The 14,337-nt window shown below is 42.1% G+C and overlaps 1 protein-coding gene across 1 annotated transcript; it reads left to right on the top strand.

The window, feature by feature from the left end:
- The first annotated feature begins 3,712 nt into the window (after positions 1 to 3,712).
- adamtsl7 (ADAMTS-like 7) lies at positions 3,713 to 12,685 on the top strand. Its single transcript, XM_037764070.1, has 12 exons — positions 3,713 to 3,850; positions 4,600 to 4,729; positions 4,826 to 5,001; positions 5,117 to 5,225; positions 6,934 to 7,122; positions 8,089 to 8,218; positions 8,809 to 9,031; positions 10,341 to 10,514; positions 10,642 to 10,815; positions 10,903 to 11,082; positions 11,197 to 11,341; positions 12,207 to 12,685. The coding sequence occupies exons 1-12, from the start codon at positions 3,713 to 3,715 to the stop codon at positions 12,359 to 12,361; spliced, it is 1,923 nt and encodes a 640-aa protein (XP_037619998.1). The 3' UTR covers positions 12,362 to 12,685.
- Positions 12,686 to 14,337: the final 1,652 nt, after the last annotated feature.

The raw sequence follows: 14,337 nt of genomic DNA, 5'->3' as shown, positions 1-14,337 counted from the left end.
GGTCGTCCCGTGTTTCTCATGGTTGTTAGGGAAGGAGCTGGTCGTTTGGGAAGTAACCGGTGGTTAGGGGGCGTCCAGGTGTCAGTGGGATGGCAGAACCCCTCATTTGGTTTCTGGGGCAGCTGGCCACGACGGGACAGAGGGACATCAAACAGCCCACAGCTGGAGGAAAAGAGAGGGGACGACGAGTGTGAGGACAGGAGTAAATAGAAACGAGAAGAGAGAGCAGATGAAGATGAGAAAAAAAGGGGGGAAATGTAGAGAGAACAATGTAGATAATGAGATATTATGGTGATGTAATGATTCTCCCTTCTTTAATTCCAGTGTTGAGCTAAATCTGTGTTGACGGTATTGTTCCTTCTCGGTGTCTATTACCATTTTGTTTTCTTTTCTTTTTGTTTTTTGTGGTGAATGTGGTCAGCTAATACCCATACACATTGAATTACCGACAATACAGAGAAACACTGACTAAATCATATTTAAATAGTCACATATGGTTGATTCTTGAGAAAGTAATAGAAACTGTTTCAGGCCTTTTTTTTTTTTTTTTTTTTAATTTATCAGTACGGGCTCTTTCATTCCCAAATCTGCATGAGCTCACAGTTTTACTGCACGTTAAAACATATTTTCAATGTACTGTAACATACTATAAGCCAGTGGGTGTTCCCCCTCCGGTCCTTTTATAAGATGTAAGTCAGGAGAAACCTTTTTTTCTTTCTTTCATGTATAAAAAAAAAATGGTTGTAATGCTTTTGAGGGCAAGTTCTGTTACAGTCAATGGTTTTAACAGACAGCACAAACCTTCCACGGCCACGGCCAGCTTGCGTTTGCCAGTTAAGTTAAGCACATATACAAGCTTCAGTACTGAGTCATAGCAGACTCAATATCATTAGCTAAATCCCAATGTAATTGCACCAAAAGCGTTTACAGATTTTTGTAATAGTAACCTGTTTGCATGTAAGACTGTGTACTTGTTCATGTCACGGTTTGGGTTGTGTGTTAAAGAGCTGCTGTGCCGCTTCCAGCCGCTCTCAGGGACTCACAGTGTGTGTGCGTGTAATCAAACATGGCAGCTATTAAGCTGTCACAGTGGAAAACAGACGTCGTAGCCCGACTTGGACAGAATTCCCAGTATTCCCTGACAGACTTTTGGAGGCTCCCAGAACGTCTGTGTCATAGCTCAGTGACTGCTGGGTATTCACTGCAGGGGACCGGCGTCTTAGATCTGGCTGTGTGCCAGAGAGGACGGCTCGTTCTCATTCGTTGCGCGTCAAATACCGACGCTTTGTCACAGCCGTTGGCGTTCGATACCGACACACAAGGTGCCCTTGAGCGTCGGTATGAGATGCACCGGGCTTTCCATTAACTACAATGTAAACCCATCCGTGGCAACAGTAAACGCTCAGAGAATGTGCTGTTGAGGTGACGCAGTTTAAAGAGCGAAAGAGACACACGGGACGGGAGGGAGGGGAGGTGGAAGCGTCCACCAAACACAAGGTTTTCATCCAGGAGAACGCTGTTTGCAACCCGTGCGTTAAGTTTCAATTTCACGTTATAATCAGCTGTTCGTTCGTGTCCCGTGTTCACAACGTTCAGTCTCATATTCACTTTACAAACGTAGTAATTTTAAGCCCAACCGTGTTGTTTTTTCGTCAACCTAACTATAGGGGTTTTGTTGCCTGAACATAAGCAAGTGTTTTTGCAAGTGCCTGTGAGACGCAGCTGAGACCCGCGACCCTGCGCGGGGTGTAGACACCTGCATAGATTAAAATAAAATTTCTGAATGTTGCTGCTGCTGCTGCGCTGTTAGTAGCTAGCTGCAGTGCAAATTACTTTTTTATTTTTGTCTAACTGGCTCATAAAAGATAAGTCGACCCATTGTTTTTTCCTAAATTGACACTGGGCTGATGATGATTGAGATCTGTCTGTATCAGCCCCGCCTCCACATAATCCAACTGCGTGTGCGCACGCACTCAGATGAGAATTCACAACATTAAACACGTGTTTACTGCGACCGAAAAGTGACGCCGAGGGGTCTGACTAAGCGTCAATATATGACGAGTTGGGATGAGATGTGTTGGAGAGGAAGCATATGGTGTGTTTAGATACACAGCATGTATGTGTGTGTAGGTTTGTGCTGTAATGGTAGCGCTAATGGTTTGTGTTGCAGGGCATCAGTGTCCTTCTTTGTCTCAGGTCAAAGGTCACAGTGCCAAACACTCACACAGAGAGAGGCATGAAGATAGAGGAAACGATACACTGGCGTCATCTCTTTCCTTAATGCTCCCAGTGTCCTTATGAGGCTCCACAGAGCTCTGCAGGATCACAGTCTGCTTGTCTTTCTCACCCACGGTGCTTTCACGGTGACCCGATTGATTCACTGCGTATTACGGCCATCATGGCGCTTTATCCACACATATGTGACTCGTATATCTTTGTTGGGTACACTACACACACAAACATAAGTACCTACACAAGCACACACACACACACACAATCAGAAAGAAACTGATGTTCGTAGAGAAGTTGTGAAATTCTCAGCCCTGGCAATTTCACACCCATGTTGTGAACAGCTGTGGTGTCAATCAGCTGGCAATCTACGGGAAAAAAATGTTTGTTTCTTTAAATCTGAAATGTTGTGTTTCTGCTACAACACAGGTACACATTATCTCTGCTCCACCCCTTTTAATGTCTCCACACTGCGACATTAAGTTACAGTCGACATTTAAAGTAGTTTCTGATATTTACAACCCTCATCTCTCCTCACTCCGCAGTGGAAAGTTAAAGAGCCAGGCTACGCTACATTGTGTGTTTACAGGGCTGAAACAGTCCTCTGCCCAGAACTGAAACATTCAGCCAGGGGAATATATTGCACCCACATGTGTGTTTCAATTCCTCCAATTCACTTATGTCCATGCAAATATGACCATAACCTCTTTAGATGAAGACTTTGGGAGTGTGTCACTGTGGGGTTTTGATTCCTGGCCAGTGGTTTTACAGTAATTTCTGAATTGACATGGTACGATTCCCCGATATGGTGAACTGACTCACTATAAAACTATTATCCTTTGGGTGTGAATCACTGATGAAAGAATACTGAGTCACTATAGAGCACAACTGCATTGTTCATGTGTTGTATTCATTACCCACACACAGAAAGCGTTAAGTTGCAAATATATTTAACACATTCTTTCTATTATCCTCAATCCAAGCCGTTCTTACTCTGGTATTTTTTAATTTAGATTTTTCATCCTTCATTTTTTCCATCATCAGTGACATAACAGAACAAGAAAAGCCTTATAAAGTGAAAACGGGGGGCGTGAGGAGAAGTCAGAGCAACATCAACAGTGATGTGTGTCCAAAAATCCTCACAACGCTGCATGACGATTCACAGGGAGAGATATTGTTTTTGGGATAAGCGTTAGGATACACTACAGGAGCCTGTCATCATGCCACAAACACACATCATGAGCTATCACAACATTCACACTGAAGTGCGAAACGGGTGTGACTTCCAACTTGCAACAAACACTTTCTCTCAACATTTCTCCTTAACTTCTTCATCTTTTGTCCCTCCCACCCCTTAAGCCAACCCCACCTCACACACACACACCCCCATTAAACATTTGTGTGTGTGTGTGTGTGTGTGTGTGTGTGTGTGTGTGTGTGTGTATGTGTGTGTGTGTGAGCGTCCTCCTCCCTCAGTCTCTCCATGGCTGGATTGTGGCAGCAGCTCAGCTCCCTGCGGCAGGGTCGAGCTCTGGCTCTCCTCCACCTCATCATCAGTCTTCTCTACCCAGCTTCGGGGGCTCTTCCATGGGATACCAAAGCCAGCCCACCCCCTCTGGAGGTAAGACACCCACAATATATATATAAATGTAATTCATATATGCATTTTTTTAAGTTGTAGTTTAATTATTTATGCAATCTTTTTAAGACTTGTGAAAATGATTTTTTTTGCATAAAAATACATAATTTGCTGAGTTATACTCTTATTTTGTAATTTATGAAAGAAATATTAACTGTACCGAATATATTAAACTTAAGCTTATTGGAGTTGTTGTCATGCACACTTAAAATCCTTGAATTACTGCACAAGGAGCACTGGTTTGTTTTAGATTATCTCTGTCTTTGTAACTAATCACTAACAGATCAAATTATATTAGGTTGTAAATAAAGCATTATAATAGAAGAACCAGAGGGACCCATTAAGATAGACATGATGTGCAAAGAACAGAACTCTAAACTTGCAAAAACAGAGAGATTTGTGCAGAGGAGGAGCGGAGAGGTGGACCAGAAAGGTTCCCCAACTCAAACCAACTGTTGGACTGGACTGAGCTGTGGGATTTCCAGCGAGAGAGGGAGAGAGAGAGGGAGAGAGTGGGAGAGAGTTGGAGAGCAGGATGGACGAGTGAAAACGAGCGAAAAAGAGCAGCAATGTGATCCAGCGGAATTTATGATTATACTGTTGAAGCGCATGCCAGTGATGGTGAAACCATGGTACAGAGAGAGAGAGAGCGTGCAGAGAGTTTCTGCAGATACATGCACTGTTTGTACCTGTGGCTTTGTGTGTGCATTAAAGTGTGTGTGTGTTGGCAGGGGTTTCAGGTGGTGAAGGGGAATTTCTCCAGAACTTTCCTCCACATTGGCTACCATAAGATTGCAGAGATTCCTGCAGGAGCACGCAACATCAGCGTACGGGAGACGACAAAGAGCCGAAACTACCTAGGTACACACACACACACACACATATATATGTAACAGCAGAAATATTTGTACAATGACAAACACCACAGTGATGGATGAACGTGGGGTTTTCCTCCAGCTCTGCAGACACAGAGTGGTGTCTCCATCATCAATGGAAACTGGGTGATTGATAGGCCGGGGATCTTCCCTGCTGTGGGAACACGGCTGACGTACCAGCGACCCAATGAAATCCGCTCTCGCAGTGGAGAGTCCATCACTGCAGCCGGGCCGCTGACTGAGGACCTGCATGTTTATGTGAGACACAGACTGGCACACACAATATGGGAGCAGCCCCTTTTTCAAATGCACAAGCTTGTACTACAATATACGTCATCACACACCCCTCATCTCTCTCTCTTTTTCCCCACAGTTGATCTACCAGCAGCCCGGTCCCAGTGTAAACTACGAATACACTGTGCCTTTACAAAACACACACCCCACTCCTGAGCCAGATTCACCTTCTGATATTCTGCCCCTGGGTGAGTGCACACACTAAGGCGCATAAACACCCAAACGCACACTTAAAACCCTATTAGAGTGACCCACGATGGCCATTTTCTCATGCTGAATATTCTGGTTTGCCCTCAGGGAGCATAACACATAACAGATGCCTCTGTTTGTGTCTGCATGTACAGTGTTTGTGTGTGTGTGTGTGTGTGTGTGTGTGTGTGTGTGTGTGTGTGGGTGTTCAGTTCAGATTTCATGGTAACGCCAATATGCTGTATCATTTTCAACAAAATTGTCCTGTTTGAAAATTTGATTAGGATTTTGATAACATTTGATGCAGGCCAGCAGCCAAACTTTGTTCTGGCAAAGAGCTCTTTACCGCAAACTGAGACAATAATCGGTCACTTGGGCCAGATTTCATTTCATTACCTTTTAACCTTCATTAAAGATGTTTGGAAAATTGCTTAATTTGTGTCTGTTGATGCGGATAATGAATAATTATTGAATTACCAGAGATCTCAAAAAACAACACATTTTTCTTAAAGGCCCGGTACAGACCTCTTCTCTGGAGCTATGCTGGGGAAACAAGAGGTTACCAGACTTCATGTCTATGTCCAAAATGAAACCCTACAGTATTTGTGTGAATGCTGTTCAGCTTGTTCTTCTAAGGTTTATTCAACTTCTTCGATTTCTTCTGTAAGTTTTTTGAGAAATAACTTCTTCTGCATACTTTCAGCTCAAATAATCATTCAACTATTAAAATGTCCAGCTCGTTAGTGCTTGTAATCAACTGTTTTCTTCCTTTTATGTTTTTTTAAATATTAAATATATATAATATAAAAATATTTTTTTACAATGTAAGTCAATGGGAGACATCTTCAAATGCTCTTAAATCTACTCCACTTTGAAATGCTACTCCTTCCGCATTAAACAGATCACAACACCTTTAACTATTAAACATGTGCTCAGCTTTTTTATATCTTTAAAGTTTACAGTTTTTGCATTATCGCAGTTTACGATTTATGCTTTTTCAGATCTTTTCGGGTGTGTATTGCACTACTTAGCGTGGGCTGGGTGATGACTTATTGCTTTAAAGGTTCATTCCACCCAAATACTACTTTTTGTCCAAGTACTTATAATTTTATTCCACCCAAATACTAGTTTCTTTCTAACAAGTTAACTAATTTCAACTTCAACCTTTGACAGTATTACAGTTTAGCTTCCAGTTTTCTAGCAATGTATTTCAGCTCTTAGCTTTTTTTGGGTAATGCAGTTCAACTTTCAGCTCTGCAAGTTTTACAATTCAGTTTTTCAGGAGGGCAGTGTTTTAAGATTTCTGTATTTTCAGCAATGCTTTTGCAATTAATTTCAGCTTTCAGCATTCACCCACATTTTCTGCAGGAAATGCATTTTCTAGTGCACTATATTTACATATAATAATAATAATGATAAAGGTGTAATTTTTCCCGGCCAAACAGAAGAGTGAGGGATGTGTCAATCAATCAGTCTGCACACACACACAGACCTGAAAATACGGTCTAATGAGCCAAAATAAGTGAAATCGCCTGTGTGTGTGTGTGTGTGTGTGTGTGTGTGCTATAGCTGCACTGGGCCTTTAACATTATTACATTTCATTTGATGCATCATACGTCCCCATCACCCTGCCTATCTATACAACATTTCAAATGACTTCACTGCCTTTCTTCCATTACTTGCCTACAACCTTCACTACTCTTGTAGTTGAGACAGTTGGCCCATCCCACTCAGGTGAGAAGGACCACCGAGGTGACGTCACCAACAATGACATCATCAAAGAGAAACCCCACCCTAACCAGGTTCCCTCTGACCCCAGTGTGACCTCTGACCCTCGGCCCACCTACGCTTGGACAATAAGTGGTCGCACCGAGTGCAGCGCCACCTGTGGCACTGGTGAGAAAACACATATTTAAAGAAAGGGTGACTGCACATAGAATTAATAATTGCACTTATAATTATTCGGGGCATTTAGTGTACAGGACGCCTTACTTTAAAGGGGATATATTATGCTCATTTTCAGGTTCATACTTTTGTATTTTGGGTTTCCACTAGGACATGTTTACATGCTTTAAAGTTATAAAAACACATTATTTTTCTCCTACTGTCTGTCTGAATATACCTGAATTCCCCCTTTGTCTGAAACGCTCCGTTTTAGCGCCTGTCTCTTTAAGCCCTTCACCCGACAAGATAAATATGGCGCACCTTTGAAAACATAGTTCTCTGGGCGGTATATTCTAATGAGCCTGTCTGTGACATAGGAAGAGGAGCCAGATCTGAATGGCTTGTTGAATCACATGTTTTCTGATGTAGACAGCCCATAAAAAACTGACTGGGTTGTCTTATTTCACAGTTTGTGAGTTGATAGGAACTCCAGATACCCAAATGTATTTGCACAATCACTGGAAAAAATGAGTTTATCTTGACATGTCCCCATTAAATTTTGCAAATGCAAAAAGGCCTGAGATTGCAGTTTCAGTGAGGAAACACGTAAGGGATAATGTGCAGTGAGCCAGTCATTGTTGTGAAATAAAGCCAGATAGGGTTCATTTCGTCAGGGTCACCCCCCTCTGCTTCACTTCACAAAGCCTTATAATAAATATAAATAATAATAAGATGTTACAAGATCAAAGATGAAACACATAAATGGAACTGAAAGCATTAACTATTACTTTAACAGTGGCTGTCACACACCCAAAGGGCTGAGATTTCTGGCAAAATACATGCGCCTCGTACATCATTGCTATGGATGAAAATGTCAAAATTCTGTCAAAATGTGTTTGTATAGTCATATTTTTTGCAGACACATTCACTTGCTTAGTTTTTTTTCTGTGTGTGTGTGTGTGTTTGCGCACTTCCCAGGCAGGCGTCAGGTACTCTGGGAGTGTGTTGAGAAAGATTCCCAGGCGACTGTTCCCGCTGACCTCTGTGACCCTGCACTTGAACAAACAAATCCGGAAGAAGACTGCAACACCCAGTCCTGCCCTGCATAGTGAGCAACACACACGCACACACACACTCACACACACACACACACCTGATGCATGCAATAGTCATGACACATACACAGAATAAGACACACATACACGTACATTGTATTAGTTCCACATGGCGCTGCGACTCTCAGGGTGAAGCCTTCATCACTCACACACATTCATGCCATAAGTCAGTCACCAGTCAGAGTCAATCACACTGACTCACTTTGGTGTGGCTTTGGTTTGCATGTCTTGTGGTAAATACCACAAGGTCTTACTGTTGCCAAGATGTAGCTGGGTGTTAGTGGATATTTCACCCACAGTGTCAGTGATCCGTGACAGCTGTCAGTCTGAAATATATAAGTTTCTATTGAGAAAGCAGCAGCAGCAGAGGATTGCAAAACCGAAACTTCAGAAGTAATAGAACGTAGAGAAACATCTGAATTTGTGCAGCGCAAATTGGCTTATTTTGCTTGTCTCGTTTATGATCTCCACTTGGGGAAAACTACAGGTCAAAATGAGGACATAGAGCTGGGACAAACTCTGCTTGAGGAAGGATAAACTCATGTTCTCTAACTCTTTCCTTGTTCTCTGTGATTGGCCGCAGCTGGGACGTGGGGGAGTGGTCAGATTGCAGCAGGATGTGTGGACCCGGCAACCAGCACCGCCAGCTCATCTGCCGCCAGGTCACTCACGTTTATACCAATGGGACGGAGACCTCGGTTACCGTGGCAGAAGAGCAGTGTGGGTCCGATGATAGGCCGGTGACCAAGTCTACATGTCAACTGAAGATTTGCAGCCAGTGGGAGATACGATCTGAGTGGAGCCCGGTGAGGATGCACACACCTCAGTATTACTAGTACATGACTCTACTAACAAACGTTCTGGTGGAGGAAGTCTTCATATCTTTGGCTAAAGCATAGACTGTATATAAAGCTGGACGACATGACAGCTCCCCAAAAGTGAAGCCATAACCTCTCAATCCCCTCTGGTGGCTGGCTGCAGTATAGCTCATAAATCCTGCCTCCTCCATGTTAGCGGATGGGACATGAGCCAGACTAAAAAGTCAAAGTACACGTCAAATAAAATTTGACCAACAATGGTTTCTGTCATTTTATATACAGTCGTTTTTATCACACTGATGTATGTTCAGGTGTTCACTTTTCTGTTTGTTTTTTATAAGTTATTTGATGCTATAAAAAGTGGGTGCGACGTCATGATAGACAGCTGTGATTGACAGCTGCTCTGAGGGAAGTAGTCGCGCAGCAGGAGGCTCGAGAATTGTACGAACTTTAACTTTCCATAACTGTCACGAGTCTGTGCAATAGAACATTTTTTCCATTTGTCTTTCTAGTCAAACAGCTACCGTGGTGCTAACGTATCAGCTAATTGGCTCACACTGACAAGCTGTGGTCGTGCTCGGCTCATGATTGGCTTAGGCAGGTATGTGGGCGGGACCTTGATACCGCTTCTCCACCGCCAATTTACTACTGCACAGACTCTGGCTCCAAATGACGTGGAAAATCTCAAGATTGCAGCTCCCGTACCCGGGATATTTTGGCTTCACTTTTGTACAGTGACGTGGAGACGTGTCGTCCATCCTTATAAATAGTCTAAGGACTAAAGTGAAAGGAGTAATACCACATTGTAAAAATATTCTACAAGTAGAAGTTCTGCAGTTCTAGATTTCACTTAGTACAGAAGTATTATTACCAAAATCCTTATTCAAATTGGCCCTTTCATTCAGTTGCATAAAATGGAAATAAACAGTAAAGTGCAAGTACTTCCAAACTGTATGTAAGTAGTGCTTGAGTAAATGAAGTTATTCTCTGGTCATAGCTTATTTAACTCTGTCCATGCCCAATGACACAATACCTTTTATAACTAACTAACAACTTTGTGAGCTATATGTAAATTATACATTTCAATACTACAGTCAACAGGCATTCAGAAAGACACATATAACACAATTTAGCTTCGGAAATAATGCCAACATTATTGCCAAAGCTAAATCAAAGCAAATGTAGACACATTATTACTGAATACAATGAACATGAACATTTTCATAATAAAATAATTTTAAAAAAGCATTTACCTCTCTGTTCCCCCCAACCGTCTCTCCCACCTTCTCTCCCCCAGTGTTCAGTGCCATGTGGGGTGGGGCAGCGCAGCAGGGAGGTGGTGTGTGTGAGCAACCAGGGTGATGTGGAGGAGGACGAGGAGTGCAACATGAACCTGAAGCCAGACACACTGCAGAACTGTGACATGGGAGCCTGTGCACGCAGCTGGTTCACCTCCCTCTGGAGCCAACGGGTAACATACAAACTGTTAGTGTTGGTGTGTGTGTGTGTGGGAGGAGAATGTGACACAATGTGGGGTAAAAAAGTGAAATCATGTTAGAAGTGGCACTGATTAAGAGTGTGTATCTGATATTCCTCAGTGCTCTGCAGAGTGTGGTCGAGGCAATCAAACCCGGATGGCAGTGTGCCTGATGGATCATGTGACTGATCTCCCATTGGACAGCTGCGAAGGGGAATGTCCACCAATAGTGACATCGTGTGACTCAGGCCCCTGCCAGAACCGCCTGGAGTGGTACACCGGACCCTGGGGTCAGGTAAACTGAGCTGCACACACTGACATGACACATCTATGAAAACATCATCCATGTGAAGCTTCATCTTACGTGTGTGTGTGTGTTAAGTGTTCTGCAGAGTGCGGGAACGGCACACAGACCCGGAGTGTGGTTTGTATTCTCAACAACGACGGTCGTATGGAGGTTGTGGACCAGTTAAAATGTTCCAGTCTCTCTCAGCCAATCACAGCTCAGCCCTGCAGGCTGAAGCCATGCGGTGTCCAGTGGTATGTCACAGACTGGAGTGCAGTAAGTGTCCCAATATCTGACTAAGTGGTGTCCTCAACATTACATTATTTATACCGTACGTGCAACTCTTCATCTCTGCCTCCGCTCTCTCTCTCTCTCTATCTATCACCTCAGTGTTCGCGGGTCTGCGGCGGAGGCTACCGTGTGCGTGAGGTGCGTTGTCTTGCTGACAACATTTCCCCAAGCGACCGCTGTGACCCCAGTTTGACCCCAGAGAACCGAGAAGAATGCAACAAGCAACCCTGTGTAGCTGAGATAAGTAAGTCTGCCAAACAGTGTTGTACTACCGCCGTGTGTTCACTATAGGTGCAGACAGTTGGGTCACAGTTCACGGAGGAGGAACCTGTTTGGAGTGAGATTTCTCTGTGATGCTGTCATTGTTGATAATGTTACCATGAAGATGTTCATACCATGCACTGGTTCCCAACCTGGGGGTCCCCGACCCCCACTAGGGTCGTTTCCCGCGGGGTCACAAGGCCTTCTTGATTTTTAAGGGGTGTAAAACAGCCTTTTTAAAAATATATATAGTTGGCTTATATCTCTGCATTTTGTGAAGAAAACTAAACAAAATTGTTATTTTGAAAGTTTGGATTATTATTCAAGATATAAATAGGATAAAGGCACAGTGGAGACCTGAACACAAGTTATAATCACAGAGCCTTCCCTCTCTGCTAAACAGCCTCGTCCTGCATTAGAAAAGTACGCAGTAATCCAAAGAGCTAATAGAACATTGGCCAAGCGTTAGGGAGAAGAAAATGCTGAAAATTGTCCAAAAAAAAGCCTATTAATTATGTATGATTGTTAAAAATAATTTTTAAAAAACATAATACAGACAGAATTGTAGTAAAAGTTCCTAAAAATAACAGGAAAACTCATTTCTGATGCAATATTCACAGGAAATAATCTGATCAAAATTCATCCAAATTGCTCGTTTTACATAAACTTCCTGCAGTTATTGCGTTCACTATTTGGGTTAATTGTACAGTTTATCAGTTGTTCTGTACTGTTATTGTTATGCATTGAATATAATATGAAATATCAATAAAATATGTCACTTAGTCAGGGGTCATCAGTTTACTAATTTTTCCTCAGTTTCTCTAACTTGTTCCTCTTTTCCGTCACAGATCCGTCGTGCGGCGACCAGTATCATAACTGTAATGTGGTGGTTCAAGCCCGACTCTGTGTTTACCCGTACTACAGAGGGGTCTGTTGCGCCTCCTGCTCCCGTGCCCAGAAAACGTACCCCAACTCATTTCAAAAGAACCACATCCACAGGTGATGCTGCGACGAGAAGGTTAAATTCACTTCACCTATAGCTCTGTCTGGAGAGCGCCTCAGTATGTGGGAATGTAGAGAATAGCTCAATATAACGTTACTCAGCCTGCAACAGATTAACTGACGAGGTAATCAGCTGCTTTCTTCTATCCTGTTTCATCTTCACACAATACTGGATGAAGAATAAACTTTCAGACACACACACAAACACATACTTTTGTGAGAATTTCACTGTGTAGAGGTTTAGAGAGTGTAACTTCAAACTGGACTGGTCACATTTGGTGATGTACTTGTATATTTATTCTTAATAAAGGGTGTATAACTTCTGGTATTCAGCTTCCTATCTATATCTTGAAGGTTTTTTACAAAGGGGTTTGTTCATATATCCTCCATACCCTGATTTATGGAACATTTTATACCTAAAAACATGGCAAAAATGCATTTTTCTATGGCTATTGACAGTGTTTTCTGATTTATAGAGTGATAAAAAGAGATATCCAAAATTCTCTCTGTAAAATCTTTGACTCTAATATGTCAACAAAATGAAACAATAATTTTGAACCTGGCTTTATCCAATCTTCACATTTTTTGTTCTGGAAATTATGCAAATTAGCGCATATTTGATAAGAGAATACCTCATTTGCATATTTAAACATACATTTTCAAATTTAGTTAAAATTAGTTAAATAATAGTTAGTGTCTCCCCTTAACAGTTTGATGTTTATTACATGATATTGTTTTGTGTTTCATCAAAGTGTCTATAAGACCTGAAAAGCAAAATACCATTTTAACACTGACCTTAAATAGTTAATGGTCATATTATACCCCAAAGCAACAGGTGTGCTGCTGGGGAATAAAGGTGGGATGTACAGCTGTCTTTAAACAATTTACCTTTTTCACAGCAGTCATTTTGACTTATAATAGGAAAACCACAGGTGAAATTGGTAACATTAACGATGGCTCCATTAGGTGTGCCAGCAGCCTCCCCTGAGTGGAATGCATTTATCAGTACTGTTATTGAACACACCTGTGCTTTTCCTACTAAGACGTGTCAAAATGCACGCCGTGAAAAAGGGTCTATAATCAGGTCTCCATGACTGTATGTACATTGACAACAGTTTCTGCTCGTTATAATCATTCCACCTGTTCATACTGAACATTAAGATTTATTTGCTTATGTGTTTCCAATGTAAGTGATGGAGGACAAAATCCACGATCCACGATTCCCACTTTGATTTGACCAACTGTGACTGCTGACGCTAAGATAAAACATTGGAATATAGTTTATAGTCAAGTAACATCCTGTTTTGTAATGGGTATAAAAGTAAACAATACAGAAAACTGCCCCCCCGTGAGTGTTACACCAGAGGTTCTCAACCTTTTTCATGTCAAGGACCTCGAAACTGTCCGTAAGTAACTGACCCCCCCATTTGATAAGATTTCGCTAGTTGTCAATGACATTTGAGGAGATAACCATGGAGGAAGTGAAACCTATGATCAGAATAGTCACTCTTATGAGTCCTACTCTCATTGGGCTCACTTCTATAGTGAATTAAATAGTGAAAAATAAAATAGATAGGCCTATACAGGAAGGGGCTAGAGAGAGGGGTGACATGCAGCAAAGGGCCACAGATCAGATTTAAACCCCGAGCCGCTGCGGTAAGGACTCAACCTTGGTACATGGGGCGCCCGCTCTACCAGGTGACTCCCATGCCTTGTAATTTATAATTTTATCAGATGTTTTGTGAGTAAAATCTTAATTTGTAAAGTTAATAGTTAGCAAATAATGTTGTGGAGTAAAAACTACTATATTTCCCTCTGAAATGTAGAGAAATGGAGGTATAAACTTATTTATTTATACTTAATTGTAGCACTTGCTGTACCGTAAATATACATTATGTTCCTCTACTGGTGCCAGGCACAGACCAGAGTCTATCAGTCTATTGACACAAACCTACATCTACAAGCCTATAAAGCTGG

Source organism: Sebastes umbrosus, chromosome 3, assembly GCF_015220745.1.
Source record: "Sebastes umbrosus isolate fSebUmb1 chromosome 3, fSebUmb1.pri, whole genome shotgun sequence".
Classification (NCBI taxonomy): domain Eukaryota; kingdom Metazoa; phylum Chordata; class Actinopteri; order Perciformes; family Sebastidae; genus Sebastes; species Sebastes umbrosus.
Note: the sequence above shows the minus strand (reverse complement) of the source record. Positions and strands in the feature narration are given on the sequence as shown.